General features: G+C 68.5%; 1 protein-coding gene across 3 annotated transcripts; it reads left to right on the top strand.

Moving 5' to 3' along the window:
* Nucleotides 1-251: 251 nt before the first annotated feature.
* JAG2 (jagged canonical Notch ligand 2) lies at nucleotides 252-23,440 on the top strand. Of its 3 annotated transcripts, XM_032624464.1 has the most exons (26): nucleotides 252-334; nucleotides 507-857; nucleotides 8,210-8,267; nucleotides 10,033-10,284; nucleotides 10,430-10,490; nucleotides 13,841-13,971; nucleotides 14,082-14,201; nucleotides 14,351-14,464; nucleotides 14,641-14,754; nucleotides 14,871-14,984; nucleotides 15,066-15,112; nucleotides 15,219-15,389; nucleotides 16,140-16,290; nucleotides 16,398-16,550; nucleotides 16,625-16,738; nucleotides 17,039-17,152; nucleotides 17,246-17,359; nucleotides 17,512-17,628; nucleotides 18,081-18,108; nucleotides 18,190-18,275; nucleotides 18,605-18,718; nucleotides 18,811-18,926; nucleotides 19,276-19,524; nucleotides 20,098-20,229; nucleotides 21,637-21,796; nucleotides 22,071-23,440. In XM_032624464.1, exons 1-26 carry the CDS (start codon nucleotides 269-271, stop codon nucleotides 22,526-22,528), a joined length of 3,705 nt encoding a protein of 1,234 aa, XP_032480355.1. In that variant the 5' UTR covers nucleotides 252-268; the 3' UTR covers nucleotides 22,529-23,440. The 3 variants fall into 3 exon arrangements, with proteins under 3 accessions (XP_032480355.1, XP_032480356.1, XP_032480357.1); XM_032624465.1 differs by lacking the exon at nucleotides 14,871-14,984; XM_032624466.1 differs by lacking the exons at nucleotides 252-334; nucleotides 8,210-8,267 and having other exon boundaries at nucleotides 770-857.
* The last annotated feature ends 1,926 nt before the right edge of the window (nucleotides 23,441-25,366 follow it).

The following is a 25,366-nucleotide window of genomic DNA, read 5'->3' as shown; positions in this document are numbered from 1 at the left end:
CCGCCGCCGCCGCCGCCGCGAGGGAGCTGGGTCGGCGCGGCACCCTGCGAGTCCGAGCGCCGCCGCCCCCGCGCGCCCGCAGCCCCAGCGCGCCCGCCGCCCGGGCCCGCGCGGCGCCGCCTCGACCCCGCCCGCCGCCGCCTCCTCTGCCGCTGCCGCTGCCGTTGCTGCCGGCGCTTGGAGGGCGGGCGGGGGGGCACTGGGAGGCCGGAGCCGGGCGCGCAGGGGCGGCGGCGGCGGCGGGCCGGCGGGCGGGGTCGAGGAGGCGATGCGGGCGCGGAGCCGGGGGCGCCTGCCCCGGCAGCTGCTGCTGCTGTTGGCGCTCTGCGTGCAGGTGAGCGGGGGCGCGGACGGGGCGCACCGGGCCGTCCCTCGGGGTCGGCGGCACCGCTTGCGGGCGCCGCGGTTCGGAAGCCCTCGAGGCTGCGCGGCGGGTGGGGGCGGGGCGCCCCGGCTCGCGACCCCGGCCCGCGCTTCCCTGCGCTCTCCCTCTGCCTTATTTTTAGGCGGCGCGGCCCATGGGCTATTTCGAGCTGCAGCTGAGCGCGCTGCGGAACGTGAACGGGGAGCTGCTGAGCGGCGCCTGCTGTGACGGCGACGGCCGGACGACGCGCGCGGGGGGCTGCGGCCACGACGAGTGCGACACGTACGTGCGAGTGTGCCTCAAGGAGTACCAGGCCAAGGTGACGCCCACGGGGCCCTGCAGCTACGGCCACGGCGCCACGCCCGTGCTGGGCGGCAACTCCTTCTACCTGCCGCCGGTGGGCGCCGCGGGGGACCGGGCGCGGGCCCGGGCCCGGGCCGGAGGCGACCAGGAACCGGGTCTCGTCGTCATCCCCTTCCAGTTCGCCTGGCCGGTACGTGCGCCCCCCATCCCCCTCCCCCAGTCCTCCCCTCCCTCGGCGCCCGGCTCCCGGCCCCGCCCTGCCCGCCGCCCCTCGGCCCCTCGGCCTCCCGGCACCTGCGGCCCCGGCCGTAAGTGCGAGCCTCGCGCGCCCGGACCCTGCGGGTGGGGCCGGCAGGGGGCGCCGCGCGGCGGGCGGACCCTGGGCGCCTGCTCCGTGGGGCCGGGTCCGCGCCCGGCCACGTGGGCGCGCGGGGGTCGCGGCCGGGCGGGGTGGCCTCGGCCCGCGTGCACGGCCGCCCGCGGCGTGTGCCTGCGTCGCCCTGCGCGTGTCTGTCTGGGTGGGGAGGCGCGGCCAGGCGCCTCGGGCCTGGGCAGGCCGGGGAGGCATGTGCGCCGCGCGTGCTGGGGCTGGTCTGGGGCAGGCCCCGGCGGAGCCGCCTGGGCCCTTGGCCAGCCTGCGCCTGCCCTGCAGTTTCCTGGATGCCCGGGGGCGGGGGTGGGGGGTGGCAGCTCCGGCGGGCACCGGGGGACCTGGGCCCGGGCAGACCTCGGGCACGTGTGCTGGTGGCAGCCTTTGCTCCTGGCCCAGATCCAGGGGGAAGGTTCAGTGGGCCCTGGTGCAGTGATTCTTTGTCAGGCTCCTTACACCTTGCAGTCTTGGGTTTTTGGTTTTATTCTTTTGTGGGAGGGGGCTTGGAGCTGGCCCGTCAGGCGGGAGCCTTGGGCCTGAGAATGCTGGTAGGGATATGGCTCATCACCGTGGGCTGCAGGGAGCTGTGGTTGGGCAGGCGAAGGCTTCCTGCTGCCTGATGTGGCCCTCCCAGGTCTTTGTGGTGCATGCAGGGACCTGGGTGGGGGCAGGGATGAGAGAGGACCCTGTGAAGCAGGGCCTCTGTGTGCAGGAGCAGGTGCCCGCAGCTGGGGTGGGTCTGGCTGTAGCAGGACGCCAGGCTCCGACTGAGAGGCTGTCCTTCCGACTAAGGACCTTTGGCTGGACCAGCCAGTGGGAGCCGACAGGAGTATGTCCACCTGATGTCTCGGTTCTGGAAGAGACGAGAGGTTGAGGCCGGGCTGGTTGAAGTTGGGCCCGACGCCCTCCTCCCCGACCCGGCTCTGAGCCCTGTGCTGGCACCTTCTCCTCAGCCTGGGCCGGGGGCCTCCCCTGTCCTATTTACCACCTTCCTGACCCCTGGCTACACCCCTCTGGGGCCACAGCTCTACCCCCACATACCTGGCTGGTCTCTGGGGTCTCCCTTGATCCTGGGGCCTCAGACGGGGAATGTGTCCCTGGGGTGGAAACGGCAGGGGCGGCCTGGGAGGCCCCGGGCGCCGGGATGAGCCCAGCCCCCTCGCCCCCGCAGCGGCGCAGCAGGCAGGTCTGAGCAGGGCCCGCAGCCTGTCATCTGCGCTTGGGCCGGAGCCAGCGCGGTTCGAAATCGCTACCTGAGGATGTGTTTTCGGCTCGAGTTGGCAGCAGTGGCCGTGGGGGCAGGGAGGCCTGGAGGAATGTGGCGGGCCAACGCGTGTCCCTCGGGTGCTCGGCCCCGCTGGCCGGCCAGGGGTGGAACGGGACGGGGCAGGCCCTGGTCTCCCCAGGCAGGAGCCTGCAGACTGGGCGCCGGGTCCTGGGCCAGCTCCCCTCCCTTCCTCCTGCCCCAAGCTGGGTCCTCTCGGAAGGAGCAGGTGGCCCGCCCTCCGGTCGGGGGTGAGGCTGGGGGGCAGCCGTGTGCCTGGGGGGCTGCGCTTGTCCTCTTCTCCCTGCTGCAGCCGGTGCGGCGATGCCAGCGCACTGGTATTTCCGCTCGGCCGGCAGCAGCCCTGGGGCCACACTGCCTCTGCCTGCTGCAAGTCCAGCTCCATCCCGTGAGCTGGGGTGAGTTGAGCTGGGGCGAGTTTGGAACCCAGTGTGCCCACTAGGGCCCTTGACCCTGACCGGAGAAAGTGAGGACTGCGTTTGGTGCCCTGGGGACCGAGGAGGGGGCCGGGCCTTGCCTCGGGGCTTCAGGTGGGAGGGCTCCCGTTCAGGACCCTGGAGTAGGGGTGTGAGCAGGGCCTTGAAGGTGGCTGCAGGTGCACGGGTGTGGGGAGCCGCCCTCCTGCACCCGACCCAGGCCCCTGGACGGGGAGGGCCGGCAGCTGGTCTGCGCCTGCCCCAGTGACCCTCAGCCAGTCCCGAACGCCCCCCTCCGCCGCTGCCCCAGGCCTGGTTGGGGCACCCTGACCTGGCCGCATGGGCCGGGGTCCCTGTGCTGTCTACCGCCTGTGGTTTCAGGTTGGTGTCGGGCTTAGCTTTCTGGAGAGGGGCGTGTCCAGGGTCTTGGAGGTGAGGAAGGTGGGGTCAGCCTGGGTGTGAGGCCTGCCTCTTCTCTCCTCATCCGGCCCCATGGATGTCTGTATGCGTCCCGCTGGTCCCCTGCAGGAGGTAGGTGATGCCGTGTCGGCCCCAGCGCCTGGCCTGTAGCTAGCAGGGCGGAGGCCACTTTTGGTCACGTGTGTGTGCAGGTGTGCACGCGTGAGTTCTCTCTGGGTGTGGTAGGTGGCCACTGGGGGTGTTGGAAGGGCCAGGTGGGGCTGGCCGATGGAGGTGCAGTGTGGCATTGGGGGCCCTGAGTGAGGGGTCCTGCTGCCTAGTTAGAGGCCACACCTGCCTACTTGGTTTACGTTCTGGTAGCTGGGACCCCAGGAGCTGGCCCACAGGTCGAGGGTCCCTCTCCTGGAGCGAGCCCTGTGGGTTCGAGGGGGTGGCTGTGTATGGTGGCACAGATGGGGTGTGGCTGCTCGTGAAGGCCAAGCTGGAGTCGTGAGGAAGACCGAGGTGGGCCTGGGCCTGATCCCGTTTCTGACGGTGTAGCCAACCTGAGCTCGTGGGCCAGAGCAGGTCCTGGGACCTGGCCGCGTGGTGCAACTGTGTGGGCTTGTGGACGGGGGACAGGGCTGCAGGGCTCAGTGCCCAGCCTGGCCTTCCGGCTGGCCTAGTCTCCCCGCTTCCTCGCTGGCTGCCCAGCAGGAGGCCGGAGTCCCTTGCGGGGTCTGTGACGTGCTCAGGGGTGGGCAGGGGACTTGGGCCAGTCGGGGGCATGCACACCCAAGGGGGAGGTCTGCCGGGATGTGGACACAGGGCCCAGCCCCCCCACGTCCAACTGCCAAGGGGGCTTGTCAGCGGCACGAGCCCCCATCCCAAGGTGGGCCAGGCCAAGGTCTGCGCCTGGGAGCACCTAAGCTGCCCTGGGTGGTGTGTGGCACCACCCTCCGTGTGCTCCCGACCCCCAAGGAGCTGGGGACTGGGGTGGGAGCTAACGTGGACCCTGGCCCCTTCCCCACACTGCTCCCGGGGCCTCCTCTGCCCCCTTCCTCTCCATACCTTCCCACTGGGACCCTGGGGTCCTGCCCAGGTGGGGCTTGGCAGGCTGCACCTGCTCCGTGCCGTCACCTGCCCTGTACTTCAGGGGTCTTGGTCAAGGCTTTGATGCTGGGGCAGCAGGGCGGGGCTCTCGGGCAAAGTGGGGACACCGGGAGGGCTGCACCGGCCAGTGGAGCGCTTGGATATGGGCGGGGGTTTTGTCCCTGGGCATGAGAGGTGGGTTGGGGAGCAAGGCTGCAGTGTGGCAAGGAGGAGCTTGCTGGGGGGTGTAGGCAGCGGCTCCTTGGAGGGATTGTGGCTTTCAGGGAGCCTCTCAGGGGTAGTGTCTGGCTGAGGGCAGGCTGGGCCAGCGAGGGGTTTCTTGGTGGAGACAGGCATCTCTAATCCTCAGGCCTGAGCCAGGTACACTGGCGTCCTCATCCCCCAGGCTACCATGAGCCTGGTGTGACCAGGGTCGACCTGACTGTGGGCTTTGCAGCCCTGCAACGTGCGTGTGATGAGGTGTCGTGAGACCGTGGGCTGCTGCCGGCCCGCAGGGGGGTGGGAGGGGCACGCCCAGGCAAGGCCCTGTCTGGTCCCTGGTGCGGAGTGTGGGTGTCTGGCTTTCCTTGTGGGGAGGCCTGCGGTCCGCTCCTCCTGCGGGGGTGCCGGGGCCCAGCGCCTTGAGGGGAGGCGGCCCCCTCTCCTCCCTGTCGGGTGACAATGGAGGCAGAGGCTTGGGCCTTTCTGAAGCTCGGGTTTCAGGAAACGTATCTGTGCTTAGAGCTCCTGGCGCCGGCGTGAAGCTCTGCTCCGTGGGGGGCCGGGCGCTGATGCAGGGTGCTGTGGGAGAGGAGCCAGGGCAGCAGGTCCAGGGTCTGTGCTAGGCCTTCTTGGCCTGGGGTGTCCTGGGCCGTGGGGTGTGGCACATCCGGCCCCACGTCTGCCCTGTGCCATTTCTATGTCTGTGGGCGGCTGCCCCATCATCCTTTCTGGGGGGTCAGACAAAGGGTTTGGACCTAGCCTTGGGGGTGGGCCAGGAAGAAGGCCGTGGTCGGGCTGGGATTCTGGTGTGGGTAGGTCAGGGCGGGCTTCCTGGAAGAGGTGTGGCTGGGTCTTCAGGGACTAATGCCAGCCGGCTGGGTGGGCCTCTCGAGGTTGGGCAGGCTGGTGGCCCAACTGTGCCTGGCCAGGGGTGTTCTCCTGCCTGCTTCCTAAGGAACCCGCCCCCGGCCCCTAGCTGTCATCAACCCTGCCCAGGCACCCACCCCCCAGCCCGGTCCCTGGGATGCAGTGTGCCCTCCGAGGCCTCCCGTCCAGGCCTGTTGCCTTTTTCCTGTTCTGTAGAGACCTGGGGTTGACAAAGCCCTGCCGGGCCCATGACCCACAAGGCAGCAGCAGTGGAACGAAAGGTTGCCATTTGCAGGAGGGAAACTGAGTCCTAGAGGCCAGTCGGGAGGAGGAGAGGAGGTGCCGCCCCACCCAGTGGCTCAGGTTCTCTCTGGATGACTTCCTGCCGTCCAGGTGTAGGGAACCCAGCTGGCGGGCGGTGGGGCCCTTGCGGGTGGGCGGGCAGCACATGTCCCCGCGGGAGCAGGTAACCGGAGCCCTGGGCTCTGGCGAAGGTGGCGGTAATCCTACCTGAGTGGCTGGCGTGGGGTTTCCTGGGAGCCAGGAGGCGCTCCCTACTCCCCGAAGCCCAGGTGTGGGGAGGTGGACTCCGGCTGCCCCAAGGGGTGAGCGCCCTGTGGGATGGGCAGCCCGGCCTGGGGCGTTCCTCCCCCTGCCCTACTGGGGGCCTTGACCGCCATGGTCCCGCCCTCTTGGGCGCAGCCCGTGTCAACTCCTTGCTTCCTCCTGTGTCCTTTATAGCCCGTTCTGCCAGGTGGCCAGCACGACTGCTGAAGCCCCGTTGGTCTCTGGCCTCATTCAGACCCACCTGGCAGCCACCCACTTTGCTCCAAAGCGTTAGCACCAAGACTGGCACAGGGGCTGGCAGCCCCACCGTCTGACTCTGAGACCCCTGTTCCCACATCCCTGCTCTTCCAGCCTGAGGCCCTGCCACAGGGCTCCTTCCCGTACTCTGCAGCCTCAAGCCCAGAGGCACCCTCTCCGCGGCCTGCCCTGACCCCCTTTTAGAACAGCAGCTCCGTGCCCCGCTGACTCACCCGTCTGCCGGGAGCATTCCAGGCAGTGGGATGGAGCCGTGTGTGGAAAGGCCCAGGGGCAGGGTGGGCATGCTGGGTACCTGTGAGGAGGGTGCACGCCACAGGGAGCCCCAAGAGGGATGAGCAGTGGGGGACATGTGGACAGAGCCCTGGGGGTCACTGGGGCTCCTGTGAACGGGGGTGTGGAGGCCCCAGTGTCTGCCGGGAGCCCTTCTGGTAGAGATGGGCATCCTGGGCACGGATCCTGATGGCCTGGCAGAGGGCAGTGGCAGGAGTGAGGGAATGGGTTTCAGGGAGACTGAAGAGGTGGGATTGAGAGCCTGGGGACAGCTCCACGGGGGCGGGGGGCGGGCTTCTAGAAGGATGGAGGGTGGTTTCCTGCTTCCCGCCCATGCTTCCTGGGTGGGTGTGGGTCCTAGGGTGGCGGCTGTGAGCATGAACTCCTGCGGGTCGTCCAGGGGTGTCTGGGAGACAGCTGCTGGGGGGCTGGGCTCAGGGCAGGGGCAGCGGCGTAGGTGAGCTGAGCGAAGTTGAGGGTGGGCACGTGTGTCCTGGGCCCTGAGGCCGTGTCGTGGGAGGGGCGGGAAGAGGAAGGGCAGCTGGAGGCACGGGGTAGGGGACAAGAGGAGGGTCTCTGAGGGAGGACCGCGCTTGGGTGTCCAGGGGCTGTGCGTGCGATTGGATGTGGCAGGCAGCCCGCGGGGAGCTGCCTGGGGCCGGGATGTGGGGGACGGCAGAGCCAGGGCTGAGTGGAGTGGGGTGCCGGCAGGCAGCTGCAGGGGCGAAGAAGCCAGCCTGCAGGGGCTGGGAGATGGGGGTGCCGAGGGTGGGGAGGCGTCTGGCCTCCCCAGGGCAGTAGCCCTCGGGCAGGAAGCCGGCCAGCCCGTGTCCCAGACATGGCCCTGTCCTGTGAGCCCCCAGCCCGGGTAGGGCTAGGGCAGGGTGGGTGGTAGTCGGCACCTTTGTGGCTGGCCCGAGAGGGGGCCGAGCAGCATGGAGTGGGGAGCCACGGAGGGTCCCGGCCGGGGAAGAGCTGGGCAGGGAGGGGTGAGGCGAGGCGCGAGTTTGTGCCGGGAGCGTCTGGCTGTCTTCACGGCAGGCGGGGCGGTGGTGTCCTGGGGCTGCTCAGTGATGTCAGCCCATCATTCACCCCATCACTTGCCTGGTGCCCGAGGGCCGGATGGTCTTGGGGGCAGGGAGGGGGAGAGAGCATAGGCTGAGGCTGCCTTGGACAGTCCCTGGGCCTCAGTTTCCCTATCTGTGCAGCAGGGGCTGCTTTCTGGGTCTTGGGTGAGGCAGGCTAGTGGGGCAGACGTTTACTGTGTCCCGGGGTGGGGGGTGGGGGGGCGGCACCAGCGTTTGGGCCTGCCCCTGCCGTCCCGTGGCCTGGTGACGGGGCATCGTCCCTCCCGGGCAGGCTGGGGGTGGGACCTGCTGTTCCCCACGGTGGGTTGGGCCCCTGTGAGCTGCCGAGGGGCCTCCCGCTCAACCCCCTCTGGTCCCCGGCCACCTGGCACCCCTGTCTGCAGCTGCTCCAGCTGTGCCCACCTTCTGCCCGCTGCTCTGTCTGGGTCACTCTCCCTTCTCTCCGTCCTGACCCAAGCCGGTCAGGCTCGCTGGTGGGCCACGAAGCTGCGGGAGCCGCGAGCTCACACCCCCTGAGCCTTCATGACCCGGAGGGGCAGTCCTCCTCCAGGGGGTCATCTCGGGGTCTGCTGAGGAGACCCCTCCTCAGAGCCGAGGGATAAAGTGGGGGTGTGGCCGAGGCATGGTGGTGGTGGTGGTGGTGGTGGTGGGAGGATTGGGCTGGGGCAGGGCCTCGGGTACCTGACGGGCCCCTCCCTGTGTCCGCAGCGCTCCTTCACCCTCATCGTGGAGGCCTGGGACTGGGACAATGACACCACCCCAGATGGTGAGTTAGCCCCGGCTGGGTGGACCGCTGCCTGCAGGGCCTCCCTCAGGGCACTGGGAGGCTGACCCCCTCGTTCACGGAGATGCACCTAGCCAGGTTCCTGGTCCTTTGCCTGCTGGGGACAAAGGCCCACGTGGCAGGAAAGACCCTGAGGATCTTTGTGCTGTTTCCCTTTTTGCCCTGGCTGCGAGGAAGCTCTGCCACCCTTGTGATTTGCTGAGCTGCGCGTGCACTGCCCTCCTCCCCAGCCTCAGCTTCCTCTGTGTTGTTCTGATGGGCGTGTGTCCTCACTGAGGGCCGAGGGCCGCACCTGGGCCTCCCCAGCGCTCCCGTAGCCTCCTGCTGAAGACCCAAGCCTGTTCTTTTGAGGCCGGGTCAGTGGCGCAGCGGAGTGGTTCGCTGCCGAGAGCTCTCTCTGGCTTTCTGAGCCCCCCTCTGCCCACCTGCCCTGGAACTTGGGGCTTGGTGACCCTCCCCCGCAGGCTCACCTGGTGGCTGGCCGACCTTGCAGGGCGTCTGCGGGGCCCTGTGGTGGTGGGGCAGAGAGGTTTTCCTTGGACAAACAAGGAAGAGCATTTGCGTGCACGGCCCTGAGGCAGGAGTGAGCCCGATGCATCTGGAGAAGAGCATGGGGCCCTCGTGGCAGGGGTGGAGGCAGCGATTAGGCCAGCAAGGCCGGGGTCAGGTCGCGGAGGCTTCGTGGGCTGGCTTTCTCCCGGAGCGGGGTCGCTCAGGCTGCTGCTGGAGGGCGGGTTGCAGGACCGGCGTGGAGATGGCTGAGGAGGCGGTTGTGTGAACGCAGGTGGCGGTTGGGGGTGCTGGGACCAGGAGCAGCCTGCGGGGTGAGAGGGGCTCCGGTCGCTCTGAAGGCCAAGGCATGGGGCTTGCTGGTGGGTTGGACGTGGTGAGAGCGGGCGGGGGTGGCCTGAGCAGCCGCAGGGCCGAGAAGCCGTCTTGCGGACGGGCCGGAGCGCAGTTTGGACATGCTGCGTTTGGGGGCAGTGTCACGCGGGCAGTTGAATGCCGAGGCAGACCGAGCCCCTGGGTCCCACAGGTGACGACGCTGTGGGGACGCAGAGGGGCCGCTGGAAGCGGCGGTCAGCGGGGCTGGGCGGGCGTGGGGACAGGCTGCCCAAGGCAGGAGTGTTCCCCGGAGGAGGGCGGGGATGGGTCGGCCCAGGGAGAGACGCTTCAGGGAGGGGCCTGGCCTCTCCTGTAGCTCGGGGGTGGGGGGGTGCACGGGATCCTTAGCCTCTTATTGCAGACTTCCCCGAACTGGTACGAGCGTATAGGGAGACGTACCACGAGCCCGGCGCCTGTGGTTGCCAGCTCAGGGCGCTTCCGCCCACGCGGCAGCTTGGTTTGAAGGGAGGCCCAGCCATCGGGTCGCTGGATCCGTGCGTGCTCGGGGCCGAGAGAGGCTTGTTTTCAGATGAGCGGTAGTGAGCGGTGCGGTTGCTGCAGGGAAGGCCCTCAGAGAGAAGGGGTCCCGGCAGGGGCGGGAGGGTGGCCAGCGACGTCCACTGGTGAGGGGTGGGCGTGGTGCCCGGTGGGGGTGCCGGTGGGAGCAGGGCCGCGGGCTGCGGGGCACAGGCGGGGTCGCCTGCGTTAGCGGGGCAGGAGGCCCCTCTAGCCCCGCGCTTCCTGCGGTGGCCCTGCTGTCCCGGCTCTGTGGCCTGAGGCCGCTGGCCGCGTGGTTTGGCAGGCTGTGCGCCTCCGAGGGGGGTGTGGTGGCTGAGCCGGCTGACTCTGCCGCCCCCCCAAGAGGAACTGCTGATCGAGCGGGTGTCACACGCGGGCATGATCAACCCGGAGGACCGCTGGAAGAGCCTGCATTTCAGCGGCCACGTGGCACACCTGGAGCTGAAGATCCGCGTACGCTGCGACGAGAACTACTACAGCGCCACCTGCAACAAGTTCTGCCGGCCTCGCAACGACTTCTTCGGCCACTACACCTGCGACCAGTACGGCAACAAGGCCTGCATGGACGGCTGGATGGGCAAGGAGTGCAAGGAGGGTGAGCGGGCTGTGCAGGGCCGCGTGGAGGGCTGTGCGGGGAGCCACCCGGAGGCCCCCCACCCCCACCCTGTGCCTGCCTCAGGGCTGTGGGGGCCCGTGCATGGCTGGCAGCAGCGGCGCCTTTCTGATCTCTCTCTTTGCAGCCGTGTGTAAGCAAGGATGTAACCTGCTCCACGGGGGATGCTCCGTGCCTGGGGAGTGCAGGTGAGTGGGTGCCGGGCGCTGCCCCTTCTTTGTTCTCCAGGCACACTTGCTCCCTCAGCAGGGTTTGGCTGAGCGCCTGCTGTGGACGCGGTGCTGGGGAGCTGGGTGTTGGGGCCGCAGTGAGTGGGGACACGGGCCCTGCTCCCACGCAGCTTATAATCGGCACAGGGACGCACGTGGCCTCAGAGCCTGGGCGTGCCCAACAGTGATAGCCCCACGAGGACAGGGGTGCGGGGGCCTGGGGAGGGGGCGGCCAGGGCCGTTTCACGTAACTTGGTTGGGACGGTCTTACACGGGAGGCAGAGAGCCACCCGAGGGCAGGTGGCTGCAGCACAGGAGGTGCAGAGGGCACAGCGGCTTGTGCTTGTGGGTGGAGGACAGGGAGGGTGGTGAGTGTGGGGGGGACCTAGAAAAGAAGGGGGTGCTGCTGCAGGGTTTGGAGCTGAGCGAGGTGGGATGGAAGGACCAGAGCAGCTGCTGTGTGGGAGGGGCCAGGCTGGGGAGGGGGTGTGTGATGGTGACGGTCCAGTGGGAGGTGGAAGGGTGGGCAGTCCTGCAGACGTCCTGGAGTGGAAGCGGGGAGGATCGGGGAGGACCCCAAGCCTTCTATACCCTGTGCCACTGGACACAGGGATGGGCTCAGGTGCAGCAGGCAGGGGTGAGAGCAGCAGGTGCCCCGCCCTGCCCTGCCCCGGGTTTGTGGGGAGAGGCCTGGCCCGAGACACAGGTGGGCCCCTGAGGCACACGGGCGGTGCTGACAGCCGCCGGGGGGCAGTTGGAGAGGAGAAGAGGTCCAGGAGCCGGTCCCAGCCTCCTGCTGGTGACAGTGTACGATGAGCTGGCAGAGGCCACCGGGCAGTGACACAGGGTTGGCCGGGGGTCAGAGGGAACCAGAGAGCGAGGGTTCCCCGCAGCCTCATGCAGACAGGGGAGGCCATCGGAGACCTTGATTGGGGGGAAGGTAGAGTTGCCGGCTTGGGCAGGGTCTGGTGGCTGTGGGAAGGGAGGAGTAGTCCTGCCAGGTAGTGGGCAGAGAAGCGGGGGTTGGGACAGCTGGAGGGGCGGGGCCAGGCTTCGGAGCCGGGAGGGCTTAGAGCAGGGCTCTCTAGGGTGTGTGAGCAAGGGTGGGCTCCGCGGGTGCGTGAGGATGGCCCGGGAGCTGGGCCTGGGGGACCAGGTGGGTGCTCAGGGGCGAGCCCCTGGGAGGGGCCTGCACGTTGGCAGAGATGCGCAGGTGCGGGGAGTGACGCCTGTGCCCCAGCCTGGGGTCTCACTCATCCCCGGAACCCCTGGAGGGCGGCTTTGCTCCCAGGTGTGTTTTTCAGGTAAGGGCGCTAAGCAGAGAAATGTAGTAACTCCCCTGTTGAGCGTGGACGGGGAGGGCAGTGTTTGGGATCCGGGGCCGGGACGGGAGGGTGACCCTCCGCTCGTCCCGTGGTGGCTTTGGCCTGGGAAGTGGCATGTGGAGCAGACCCGCCAGTCCCAGGGCAGGGAGGCGGGCAGGCTGCCCAGGGATAGGCAGGGGGCTAGGGCTGTACCCACCCGGCCACTCACTAGGCCAGGTTTCAGACAAGTTGAGTGGATCTCCAAGTGGCGTGGGGAGCACAGTGCCGGTGAGAGGGCACCTGGGGCCTGGCCCAGGGTGGGTTCATGTCTTGAGGGACAGGTACCTCCAGGAACCAGATCCTGGGTGGGAGACGGAGTGCAGCACTGCTCCCTGCCCTGGGCAGGGCCCTCCCCTGAAGCCCTGCCCTGTGACCTGTGTGGTGGGCATGAGCCCTGGGACTCCGGGCAGACGGGTCCCCACCTGGGTCGTGAGCACAATGGAGCAGGGCCGTGCTAGCGGCTCTGGGTTGCCGGTAACGGAGCAGCCGGGTGGGAGGAGGGTGGGAGAGGTCCGCCCTCCACTGCAGTGTGGGCTGTGCAGGAAGGCGCGGAGGGGGCGGGGGGTGTGGCGTGGGACGCTTGGGACAGAGGCTCTAGGTGAGCCCTAGCCGCCTCTCTCCTTGGCCTGCGGGTGAGGCCCAGCTGCCGCCCGTGGCTCAGGGCTCAGGTTTCAGCGCAGGACAAACCCCCACCGGATGCTGCGGAGATGGCCGTGCCTTCCTGCCGTCTCCTCCCTGGGCTTCTGGGGCCAGGAAACCTGGGGTAGGGGGGGCGTGGAGAGGGCTGCCCCACCCAGGGCCGAGAGCGCGCCCGAGGGACCCTCGTGCTCCCTGGCAGGGGTCACCCGGAGGGAGGGTGGTGGATGGGGGCGTGTGGCCCAGGCCGGCACACACACCGCGCACGCCGCCCCCGGGTACGGGGGGCCGGAGGAGCCCCTTCTCACCGGCCTTGGTTTCCCTGTCCTGCATTGGCTGAGCTGGCCAGCGTCCCTGCTGGGTGCCGTGGGCCACGGGGGCAGCCCGGGAAGGGCCGTGGCTCTTTCCTTTTCCAAAAATAAATCCACGTGGTGGGTGATGGCACGGACGTCACTCCATCCTGCAGGACGAAGTTCTAGGGAGGGTCCCCTGGGGGTCACATCCAGGGCCTGAAGGGCAGCCCGCCGGGCCCCGGGGCGTCTAGCACAGGGTGCTGGTCTCTCTCCCCCGAGAGCAGTGCCCCCGGCTGGCTGAGCTCCGGCCCTCGCTGATGGCCTGGGCGTCTTTCTGCCCCTCCTCCTGAAGGACTTCCCACAGAGGACGTTGGCCCACAGCTCAGGCAGGGCCAGGCCTCAGGGTCGTGGCCTTGCAGCCAACAGGCCTTTTGAGGCCATTTGCCGGGGAGCGGGTGACTCTAGCCCAAGGGCTGCCCTGAACCTGGCTTCTCTCAGGGCTGGACTGGGGCGGCCTGTGGGCCTCAGTGTCCCCATCTGTGAGATGCGCCCGTGATTGGGCCTCGTGGAGAGAGAAGTTACTGCCCTTGAGTCCCAGGTGAGGTCACGTGCTGCGCCCACGGTTACCGGCTGGGGCCAGGCCAGGAGTCCTTTCCTGACGCCCCGCTGGCCCGCGCGGGCCTGGCAGCACCTGGCCCTCTCATTCCTGGGGTCCCGACAGTGCCTTCCTTTCCTGGCGCTTGCTCTCGGGGCCCTGCTTGGGGTGAGTCCCAAAATAGCTCCGGGAGGAGTGACTGGACAGCTGCGGCCAACTGTGCGAGGCCAGCGGCCGGGAGTGCCGTGACGGTGCGGGCTGGCCGGCGGGACCGTAACCCCCGCCTGGCCCGGGGCCCTTTTCAGTTCAAAGGCTGAGGCTGCCGGCCCTGGGCGGCCCATGTGACTCTGCGCCCGTGTCCCCAAGCCACCCTGGGAGCGGCCAAAGCTCCTGGGGTCCACTGTTAACACACGTGGCCTCACGGCCCTCGGCTTTCCCCAGGTGCAGCTATGGCTGGCAGGGGAGATTCTGTGACGAGTGCGTCCCGTACCCGGGCTGCGTGCACGGCAGCTGTGTGGAGCCCTGGCAGTGCAGCTGCGAGACCAACTGGGGCGGCCTGCTCTGCAACAAAGGTGTGCCTGGTGGGCGAGGGGCGGGGGTGGTGAGGCCCCAGGTAGGCGCCTCGGGGAGGTAGGGAGCGAGGCGCTCGGTCTACTCCCTGAGCGCCCACCCCTGGCCCTAGACCTGAACTACTGCGGCAGCCACCACCCCTGTACCAACGGGGGCACGTGCATCAACGCGGAGCCTGACCAGTACCGCTGTGCCTGCCCCGACGGCTACTCGGGCAAGAACTGCGAGCGGGGTACGTCGGGGCCGGGAGCTGGCTGGGCCCACCACTCTGGCCTTTTGTGTGGCAGGCACCCCCCCGCTCCCACCTCGGGGCCTTGGGGGCTTGGGGAGGAAGGAGGGGCCCTGGGCCGCCACACCCACTTCCCGTGGTTCTCAACACAGCCGAGCACGCCTGTGCCTCGAACCCGTGTGCCAACGGGGGCTCCTGCCACGAGGTGCCCTCAGGCTTCGAGTGCCACTGCCCATCCGGCTGGAGCGGGCCCACCTGTGCGCTTGGTGAGTGCCCACTCCAGTGCCTCTGGGGCACTCAGCCTGGCATCTGAGGGGTCTGGAGGGTAGGGGTGGAGTGGCCGCGTCCATGTGGGCGGCAGTGGTCAGGGGAGGGGTGACAGGAAGAGCCAGGCCCGTGTCCCTCCTTCCCGCCCCACACCTCTTCTTCTGATCCTCTGCAGACATTGACGAGTGCACCTCCAACCCGTGTGCGGCAGGGGGCACCTGCGTGGACCAGGTGGACGGCTTCGAGTGCATCTGTCCTGAGCAGTGGGCGGGAGCCACCTGCCAGCTGGGTGAGGGGCCCGCGGGGCGCGTGTGTGCGTGGGCTGTGCACTGGGCATGCGCGGCTGCTGCGGGCGCGGGGGGGGGTGGGGCCTGGGCCCCATCGCTGCCCTTGTCTCGTTCACAGACGCCAATGAGTGTGAAGGGAAGCCGTGCCTTAATGCTTTTTCTTGCAAAAACCTGATTGGTGGCTATTACTGTGATTGCATCCCGGGCTGGAAGGGCACCGACTGTCACATCAGTCAGTATGGGTGGGCGGGCGCAGGTGGGCGGGGCTGGGGGGAGAGGGAATCCCAGCCGTAACAGTGCCTCTGCCCCGCAGACGTCAACGACTGTGGGGGCCAGTGTCAGCACGGCGGCACCTGCAAGGTGAGGGCCGGTCCGTGCCGTGCGCGCACGTGGAGGGAGCGTCGGGGGAGCCGCCTGCGGGGGCGGCTGCGGGAGGTTCACCCCCCGCTCCCCCCACTCCCCCCAGGACCTGGTGAACGGCTACCTGTGCGTGTGCCCACGGGGCTTCGGGGGCCGGCACTGTGAGCGCCGGCTGGACGGATGTGCCAGCAGCCCCTGCCACATCGGCCTCTGCGAGGACCTGGTCGACGGCTTCCGCTGCCACTGCCCCCAGGGCTTCTCGGGGCCGCTCTGCGAGGTGAGGCCTGCGTGTGCTACCTGCCTCCCCCTCCTCCAGCTGCTGCCCGGGTGGCCCGTCCGAGTGGCCAAGAGGGGCCACAGTTGTCGCTCGGCCCTGCAGAGAGTCCGGGCTGCCTTTCTGGGCAGGGGCAGAGCGGGGCCGCAGGGTCACTGCTTGTCACGATGAGCCCCTCCTGGTGGGGTGGGCCGGGAGCCCTGGCCGGTCAGCCGGCTGCCCCAAGCCCTGTCTGTCTGATTCCCACAGTGGCTGGAGCACCTGGGCCCCTGAAAGAGGGGCACTAGGGTGGGGTGGGGGTGCCACACGCGGGTCTGAGGAGAGGCTCGCGCACCCCCGCCCTCTGACCTGCCCTGGCCGTTGCAGGGGAGACTAGTGGGGCTGCAGGGGTGCAAGGGGCGGGTCTCCTGGCCAGCAGCAGGCTTCCTGGGGCCCAGGATAGAGGTCCTGTCCAGCGCCGTGGAGCCTGGCGGTGATGCTTCTGGGAAGGACCCGCGGACAGGGCTCAGGGTGGCCCTGGTGGCTGGGGAGGGGGGCCCGATAGCTGGCCTTCCTGCCAGTAAGAGGGGCGAAGGCCGGATGCAGCGGAAGAGGGCTGCCCTGAGGCGAGGGTGGTGGGAGGGGCCTGGCCTGGCTGTCTAGTCCAGGTGGGGCCTGGACCTTGGGGTTCCTTGTATGGACGCCAGCGAGGCCTGGCTCATTGTCCAGCGCCAACAGTAGGGCCTGGGCTCTCGTGGGTGCCCCGCCTCCCAGGTGGATGTTGACTTCTGCCAGCCAAGCCCCTGCCAGAACGGGGCCCGCTGCTATAACCTGGAGGGCGACTACTACTGTGCGTGCCCCGAAGATGTGGGCGGCAAGAACTGCTCTGAGCCCCGGGAGCCGTGCCCTGGGGGGGCCTGCAGAGGTGGGTGCAGTGTGGGCGGGGCCTGAGGGCGTGGGGTGGGGTGGGGTGAGGTGAGAGGTGGGTGGGGTCTGCAGAGGTGGGGCTGACCCCTCCCATCTCTGTGGCAGTGGTCGATGGCTGCGGGTTCGAGGCGGGGACCAGGGTGGCCCGCGTGGCCCCCTCCGGCGTGTGTGGCCCCCATGGACACTGCGTCAGCCAGCCCGGGGGCAACTTTTCCTGTGTCTGTGACAGCGGCTTCACAGGCACCTACTGCCATGAGAGTGAGTGGCTGTGGACCGGGGGCTGGGAGGGGGCCGGGAGGCCTGGGGACCTGGCTTACGCCCGCCTCCTGCAGACATCGACGACTGCCTCGGCCAGCCGTGCCGCAATGGGGGCACCTGCATCGACGAGGTGGACACCTTCCGCTGCTTCTGCCCCAGCGGCTGGGAGGGCGAGCTCTGCGACACCAGTGAGTGGGCCGTGCTGCCCCTCCCTCGGGCCCCACGTGGCCTGTCACCGGGCACCTCAGCCTCAGCGGCCCCAGGTGGTCACCAGCTCCATGTGGCGAGCTGGTGACCGGAAGCCGGGTGGTGTGTGTGTGTGTGTGTGTGTGTGTGTGTGTGTGTGTGTGTGTGTGTGTGGCGGAGGGGCACACGCTTGCCCTCCCCACGCCCTCTGTCTCTCCCTGGCCCAGCTCCGGCGCCTCCTCCCCCGGGCAGCCCTCCCTGAGCGCCGGTGACCCCCTGCTGACCGGCGTCCTCACCCCCAGATCCCAACGACTGCCTTCCCGATCCCTGCCACAGCCGCGGCCGTTGCTACGACCTGGTCAACGACTTCTACTGCGCGTGTGACGATGGTTGGAAGGGCAAGACCTGCCACTCGCGTGAGTGCCCGTGAGCCCCTGCTGCGCTGGGGGCTGCCCACCGGGATGCCACCCACTGCTCCAGGCACCCCCTGAGCGGCCGTGTGCCCGCAGGTGAGTTCCAGTGTGACGCCTACACCTGCAGCAACGGTGGCACGTGCTACGACAGCGGCGATACCTTCCGCTGCGCCTGCCCCCCGGGCTGGAAGGGCAGCACCTGCACGGTCGGTGAGGCGCCCCGAGGGCACGCTGGCCCTGCCTGCCCCTTGCTGTCTGGGTTGGAGGCGTGGGGTGGAACACCTGGTCTGCCCAGCCCAGGTGAAAGCCCCCCCCCCCCCCCCCCCCCCCCGCCTCCTTCCTCTCTTCCTCCGCCCTTGCAGCCAAGAACAGCAGCTGCCTGCCCAACCCCTGCGTGAATGGGGGCACCTGTGTGGGCAGCGGGGACTCCTTCTCCTGCATCTGCCGGGACGGCTGGGAGGGCCGTACCTGCACACACAGTGAGCCCTTGGGCGTGGGTGGGACCCACTCCTCTCTCCCACAGCTTCCGGGTCCTGTTCCCCCTCGAACCTGCCTCACAGACCTGCCCCTTGCACTTGGCCACCAAAGTCCCGTTGAACCCCAAGATCTGCCGTGCCACCTCCAACACCCCCCGAGCCCCGCAGCCCAGCCCCCTCCCGTGTTCTGCCCTCTGTCCGTCTCCCGCCAGCCACTCGCCCTGTGGCCTGGGCGTCCTGCTCGCGCACCCCACCCTCCTAGGCCAGTCCCCTCCAGGACGGGCTCTCCTCCCAGAGCGGCCCTGGCCCCCCAGCCTCCAGCCTGGTCACGGTGGGCTGGCTGGGGAGCTCGGTATCCTCCCGCCCTGCATGCCTGGGGTGCCCCAGGCTCGGCACGGATGGGTGCCAGGCGGGTGGATGCCGTGCCTACTGTCTTCTTTTTTCCGCAAACACAGATACCAACGACTGCAATCCCCTGCCTTGGTGAGTGGCAGCCCCTGAGGCGGGCTGGCCGGGGAGCTCAGCCTGTCCTGGGCCCCCTGACACCCACCCTCTCCCCTGCAGCTACAACGGCGGTGTCTGCGTGGACGGCGTCAACTGGTTCCGCTGCGAGTGTGCGCCGGGCTTCGCAGGCCCTGACTGCCGCATCAGTGAGGGGCCGGGGGGCACCGGGCGGGCAGTGCTGTGGGACCCCAGCCTTCGGAGCTGCTCCCACCTCACCCTGAGCCGTAGTTTCCTTTGTCTGTGCCCTGCCACCCGGCAAGGGGCAGACCCTAGTTTGGGTCGAGGTCTCAGTACCCAGAGGCCGCCCCCCTCCACCCGTCCCAGAGGCAGATGGGGGTGGTGCTTAAGCCTCGGGCTGGTGACAGTGACGGTGCCAGGCCCAGCCCAGAGGGCCCCCCAGGGCAACCCGAGGCCCCAGCTGGCCGGGAGCTGCTCCTCCCACTTGCTGCCCGATGAGCCGCCGCTTTCCCCGCAGACATTGACGAGTGCCAGTCCTCACCCTGCGCCTACGGGGCCACGTGTGTGGACGAGGTCAACGGCTACCGCTGTAGTTGCCCTCCTGGCCGGGCCGGCCCGCGGTGCCAGGAGGGTAGGTGGGGGCACGTCATGGGCGAGGGCCGTGCCTGGGGGGGCAGGGCGAGACCCGGCCGTCACGGCTGCCCCCACCTCTCCTCCCCGCAGTGACTGTGTCCGGGAGGTCCTGCTGGTCCCAGGGAGTGCCCTTCCCTCACGGGGGCTCCTGGGTGGAGGACTGTAACAGCTGCCGCTGCCTGGACGGCCGCCGGGCTTGCAGCAAGGTACAGGGGGCTCCTGCCCCAGAGCCTCTCCAGCCGGCCCTGCTGGGTGTCCAGTGCCCTGGGGTCCCCGTCATTCATCCGTGACCCTGTTGCTCACCCTGTGAGGGTGCTGGGAGAGGGGGACGGGTGAGTCAGGCTCCAGAAGACCTGGGCCTGCCCTGCCCTGCTCTGGTGGTGTCCTTCTGGTGCCACATTCAACCTGGGAGCGCTGGGGGTCCCCCGGGTGGGCCCCGCCCTGCCCCGCCCCGCCCCGCCCCGCCCCGCCCCGGGACTCACTGACCCGACCGTGTCTTTCCCCCTCCCCCGCGTGGTGCCGGTGTGTTTGCGGGTCCCATCTGCGTGTGCCCAGGTGTGGTGCGGCCGGAAGCCCTGCCTGCTGGCTGGCCGACCTGACGCCCTGAGCACCCAGTGCCCACCTGGGCAGCGGTGCCAGGAGAGGGCCGCGGGCCAGTGCCTGCAGCCGCCCTGCCTGGCCTGGGGGGAGTGTGGCGCGGAGGAGCCCTTGCTGCCCAGCACCCCTTGCCGGCCGCGCTCCGGCCACCTGGACAACAACTGCGCCCGCCTCACCCTGCACTTCGACCGCGACCAGGTGCCCCAGGTGAGCGGCGCCGTCCACCGCGCACCGCGAAGGTCTGCGGAGCCCCGGTGCTGCATCCTTCCTCCAGTGGCCACTGAGGTGGCCCGAGACCCCTGCTGGCCGCCTGGCGCCTGTGGGGTCAGGGAGGCTGGGGAGCCTGGCCGAGTGCGCTCAGATGAGGTGAAGTGTTGGTCCCAGGGGAGTGGCCAGGAGTGGCCAGTCTGGGCCGAGGTGCCTGTTCCTCCAGTTGTCCAGGGACCTGGGCTGAAGGTGGCCTTCCAGGGAGGCTGGGGCAGCCCACAGCTCCGCGGGCACTTCTCACTCAGGCCGCATCCCCGTCCTTACGTCTTTGTGGCCTGAGCACCGGGTGAGACCCCACCCAGCCCTGACCGTGGTGGTGGTTTGTGTCGTGGGTGAGGGGGCACAGGACCGCTGTGGGAGCCAGTACCCCCCCACTCCCCCCGCATCCCTGCTCTGCTCCCTCAGACAGCCTGTAAGGCGTGTCCCACCACCGGCCCGAGGTGCCAGCTGGGGGTGGACACCTCAGATTCTCGGTCCCTGGGCCGTGCTCACGTGCAGCCCGTCTTTGCTCAGGGCACCACCGTGGGTGCTGTCTGCTCAGGGATCCGCGCTCTACCAGCCACGCGGGCGGTGGCCCGGGACCACCTTCTTGTGCTGCTCTGTGACCGGCCGTCCTCAGAGGCCAGCGCGGTGGAGGTGGCTATGGTGGGTACCGGCAGGCGGGGTGGGCACCCTTGTTCAGCGCTCCCCTTTCCAGGGCCCTCCTCTGCACGTGTGCCTGGCGGGGACTGGGGCAGAGGGCCCAGGCCAGGCTGGCTCCCAGGTACTTGGGGACACGGGGTGACCACAGACCTGGGAGTCCGCTCCGGCACAGTTGTGCGGCGTAGGGCTGTGGCCGCTCCCCGTGCCCTTGCTGGAGGCCGGCGGAGCCGGGGTGGGCCTGCAGGAGAGGCACTGTCAGCCCGGCGAGGGGAGGAAGAGGGGCCGGGCAGGGCGCATGCGCAGCTCCGCGGGGCCGGCGCGCACAGCTGGGACTCTGGGCAGGGGAGGCACCGGGTGACGGCAGGAGTCGGGGTACAGAGGCAGCACCCAGAGAGGGAAGGAGAGTGGCCAGGGTGGACAGCGACGGGGTATAGCTGGAGGATCCCTTGAGAGCAGGGTAGGGAGCGTGAGGAAGCTCCTGAGCCCGGGGCCCCCGGATGGGGAGCCCTCAGGTGGGACTCTGGCTCGAGACCATGGGGGTCAGTTGTGGCCTGGGTGCGGCGCTAAGGCCAGGGCCTGCCCGACTGGACGGGGCGGGCGGGACTGTGGGTGGAAGCTTCATTTTTCTGTCGCCTCGGCTGCACCCGGCTCCCTACTTCACCTGTGCTGTGTTCCCTGGTGTCTATGGCAGCAGGGGTGCCCGTGGGATCAGGCCGCCTTGGGATGTGTGGTCAGGGCCTGGCCACCTGCCCGGGCCCTCGGCTGAGTGGGTGTCCTTGGGGCCCTGCTCGGGGGCCCAGGTGGCTACCCAGTGTAAACGGGCACCATGGGGTCTGGGGAGGCTGTGGCTGGGGGCGTGCGGGGAGAGACAAGGGGGTAGGGGCAGGGCAGCTTCTCAGGGTGCTGGCTGGGTGCCGGTGTTGGGGCAGCAGGGCCGCACGGTGCCGGCAGGGCTCGGGGGAGCCCCGGCATCGGGGGCCAGTGCTGGGTTTGTGGCACCCTCTGGACTCTAGGCGTGGCTGGCTGGGGCTGGGAGCCTATCCGCAGGGACAGCCGTCCTAGCCCCAGGTGCAGGGGATCCAGACCAGGAAAGTGCAGACCAAGCCTCACCCACCTCCCCGTGAACTGCCCAGCGTGGGGCGACCCCCTGCCCTTCGATGAGCCTCCCTCCAGGAAGCCTTGGGGCCGCAGGTTCCCAAGCCCCTCACTCTGCTCCAGGGACGGCCCTGCTCGTGGGACCACAGCCACCCGCATCCCTCCTTGCCGCTGATCGAGAGCCGCTGGCCTGGACGGGAAGCTCAGTGTGCCCTGGGGCTGCACACGGGGCCAGGCACGCTGTCCCACTGGGGGTGGGGGTCCCAGGCCTCCGGACGCGGGCGCGCTGCCCCTCAGCTCTGTCCTCTGCCTCAGTCCTTCAGCCCGGCACGCCGCGACCTGCCGGACAGCAGCCTGATCCAGAGTGCAGCTCGAGCCATCGTGGCGGCCATCACCCGACAGGGGAACAGCTCGCTGCTGCTGGCTGTCACCGAGGTCAAGGTGGAGACGGTCGTCGTGGGCAGCTCCTCCACGGGTGAGAAGGAGGAAGGGGGCCGCCTCTCGGCCCCCGGGCCGTGGGAATCTTTCAGGCACGTGGGGCTTGGAGGGGAGGGCCTGCGAATTGTCCTGGCCCTGCCGGGGGGCCGTGCCACCCAATCCACAAAATGCTGCAACTGCTCTGCACCTGCCAGCGAAGGGCCCCCAGCCCCCCATGCACCCCCTCCCCGGCCCTGCTCCTGGGACCCTCCCCACCACCGGGAGCCAGAGGACCCCCGCCCGACGGTCCCCTCGCGGCGTCCCCGCCCCAGGTCTGCTGGTGTCGGTGCTGTGCGGCGTGTTCAGCATGCTGTGTCTGGTGTGCGTGGCTATCTGCGTGTGGTGGACCCGCAAGCGCAGGAAAGAGCGAGAGAGGAGCCGGCTGCCGCGGGAGGAGGGCGCCAACAACCAGTGGGCCCCGCTCAACCCCATCCGCAACCCCATCGAGCGGCCGGGCGGCCCCAAGGACGTGCTGTTCCCCTGCAAGAACTTCACGCCAGCCCCGCGCAGGGTGGGTGAGGCGCTGCCCGGGCCGGCGGGCAGCAGGGAGGACGAGGAGCCCGGCCGCGGCGAGGACGACGCTCCGGAGGCCGAGAAGTTCCTCTCACGCAAGTTCACCAAAGACCCCGGCTGCTCGCCTGGGAGGCCGGCCCGCTGGGCCTCAGGCCCTAAGGTGGACAACCGCGCCGTTGGGAGCCGCGGCGCCATGTGCCGTGCCGTCCGGGAGTAGGGCTGCGGCCGCCAGCTGGGCCGGGACCCAGGGCCCCTCGCCGGGTGCCACGCCACCCGCCGGACCACCGGAGGCCGAGGCCGTGTGCATAGTTCCTTTATTTTGTGTAAAAAAAAAACACCAAAAACAAAAAACAGATGTTTATTTTCTATGTTTCTTTAAGCTTGTATAAATTATTGGGTAACTGTCAGGCGGAAAACAACGCAGTATTCTCGGGTAGTTGCTATTTTTGTAACGTTTCTGTGTGTCGCACTCGCCGCGTGGCAGGAGAAAGCAAGGATGTCTGTGTTCTCACCAAATCGTTGAGCGTTTGTTCCCAGAGGTGGTGCGCTGTTTACAGAATCTTCCTTTATTCCTCACTTGGGGTTCTCAGTGGCTCCAGGCCAAAGAGCCAGTGGGACCCATGGCTGTCGGTGGGACCACCCGAGGCTGACAGCGGGACCCGTGGCTCTCAGTGGGACCTGTGATGTTCGGCGTGGCCCATGGCTGTTGGTGGCACCTGCGGTTGCAGTGGGGCTTGAGGTCATTGGTGGGGCCCGTGGCGGTCGGCGTGGCCTGAGGCCCGTGGGCAGACCCTCGCCAGCTCGCCAGTCCATCCGCCCCAGTCTGCCGTCCTCGCTCGCTCCTGCCCAGAGCGCTCGCTCCAGAGATCTCTCAACTGTGCTTTCAGAAGTGCCCTTCCTGACTGCTCTGTTCTCCCCGGGACGGTGGCAGTATTGAAGCTTGTGACAAGTGCCTTCACACAGACTCTCCCCTCGCAACTGTCAACGTCTGCCGTGGGCACCAGGCCGCTGCCCACCTGCTGGCCCCGGCCGCCCCTCCTCGTGAAAGTGCATTTTTGTAAATATGTACATATTAAATGAATCACTGTATATTTGATTTAATAACTTAAACGTTTTGTCCTCCCTTGTTCTTCGGGTGCTGTTCCTTTGTTACTTAGAGTCTGGGCGGGAGGGGGGCGTCCACGGCGCAGAGCCAGGCGCGGGGGCGCGGGTGTGGGCTGTGTGCGAGCAGTGGGAGCGTCCTGCCGCCGCAGGGCCCCTGCGGGCGGGGAACACGTTCGCATCCGTGTGGTTGACACAAGCTTTCCTGGAAATGAGGCGAGGGAGGCGCTTTGCATCCGCTCCGTACTGAAAACAGGTGAGCAGAGCTTTGTAGATTGTGTCAAGGCGCTTAGCAATGAAGAGCCCTCGAGGTTCCGAGGAATTAGGTCAAAACTTGAGAGTGTGAGACGCTGCGCCGTGAGTGCCTCTTGGCTCCCGCGGGTCGGGCACACTGGGGCTCGGGGCGGCCGTTCAAGGCCCTGGCACCTGTAAGTTTGTGCACAGGTCGCCGAGAAGACCAGGTGGTCGCTAACCAGGTCACGGTTTACGCCAGCCTGGTGCACGTGTGGAGCTCAGCCAGAAAGATCCTGAGCTTCCGGTTTCCTTTTAAGCCATGTGTACCGAACTTGGGCCCCCAGGTGCCTGCGGGAAACAAACGCCAACGCCCTTTGTCCTGGAACTGTCTCTGCCTCGTGATTTTCCGAAGTCAGTGAACAGACCACAGTCCAGACCCAGCACGACGGGAACCCCGGCACCAGGGGCAGCAGCCGGCAGAGCGCCCAGCACGACGGGAACCCCGGCACCAGGGGCAGCAGCCGGCAGAACGCTGCCAGGCTGCAGGTGCCCATCGGGTGCTCGGACCCAGAGTATGAAATGTGTTTGCTGGGGCTACCCTGGTGTCCAGTGGCTAAGACTCCACGCTCCCAATGCAGGGGGCCCGGGTTCGATCCCTGGTCTGAGAACTAGGTCCCTCATGCTGCAACTAAAGATCCCGCACACAGCAACGAAGATCCCGTGTGCCCCAACCAAGACCTGGCGCAGCCAAATAAATAAATGCTAAAAAAAAAAAAAAGCGTTTGCTGGCCGCGCTCAAACAGGACAGCTGAGCAATGCCAACAGGCCGGATGGGAGTTGGAAAATAACCAAGTGGATTTGAAAAAAAAACGCGTGGAATTTCTAGAGATGACAAAGCGTCATCCCCTAAACTGAAAACCCAACAGTCACCTTGAGATGCTGCTGAAGAAAGAATTAGTGAAAAAGAGGGCAGAAGAAAGTGGTCCCGAGGCAGCCCAGAGGCAGAAGGTGGGAAGAGTGTAAGCGGCTGGTGTGGCTGGGGGGGCCCGTGGGGTGTCCCGAGGCGAGCGGAGCCTGGCGGGTGTGGCGCGAGCAGAGAGGTGGCAGAGGCAGCAGCGGCTGGGCCGCTTGAGTCCCTTCCTCGGGACGTGTGCCACAGGCGATGCCAGTCGGTCCGCCGCATTCTGGGCAAGACCCCGTGACCTCGAGGGGCTGGGTCTGGCCTGGGCCTGGAGGGCTCACCGGACACTTCCTGCTCGGGGGGTGTGCCCCTTCCTGTGCAGCCTGGCCCTCCCTCCCAGCCTGCCGCCAGCACCCTAAGCCCAGCTCAGGCCTGGCCTGGGTGACCCGGTGCCCGGCAGGGGTGGGCACAGGGCCGTCCACGTGCCTCCCCAGGCCCAGCTCACACTGCGGCCGCACGGGTGCGTCCCATCCTCCGCCCTCTCCTGCTGGTGTGGCCCTGGCTGGTGGGGCTCGTTCCCACTTTCAGCACGGCACCTCCCCCGCTCTTGGTGAGGCCACGAAGGGTGGGTGGGATTGCAGCCCCTCAGCCCCCGGGGCGCCGCTCGCCCTGCCAGCCTCTGCCCTCTCTTAGGCTGGCTACACAGAGGCCGGCCCCTACGGCAAGGGTCAGGCACCTCTGTCCCACCCCTGCCAGCACCTTGTCCCCTCCTGGGTGGGTAGGTGGGCAGTTGGCCCCCAGAGGGACAGCCGCCTAATT

The sequence above is a fragment of the Phocoena sinus genome, chromosome 2, assembly GCF_008692025.1.
Source record: "Phocoena sinus isolate mPhoSin1 chromosome 2, mPhoSin1.pri, whole genome shotgun sequence".
Taxonomy (NCBI): Eukaryota; Metazoa; Chordata; class Mammalia; order Artiodactyla; family Phocoenidae; genus Phocoena; species Phocoena sinus.
Note: the sequence above shows the minus strand (reverse complement) of the source record. Positions and strands in the feature narration are given on the sequence as shown.

Coding starts and splice junctions, on each gene's coding strand:
- JAG2 (XM_032624464.1), top strand. CDS start 269: ATGCGGGCGCGGAGCCGGGGGCGCCTGCCCCGGCAGCTGCTGCTGCTG. Junction 16,551..16,624: donor AGGCACCTACTGCCATGAGA/GTGAGTGGCTGT, acceptor CGCCTCCTGCAG/ACATCGACGACTGCCTCGGC. Junction 17,153..17,245: donor GGGCAAGACCTGCCACTCGC/GTGAGTGCCCGT, acceptor GTGTGCCCGCAG/GTGAGTTCCAGTGTGACGCC.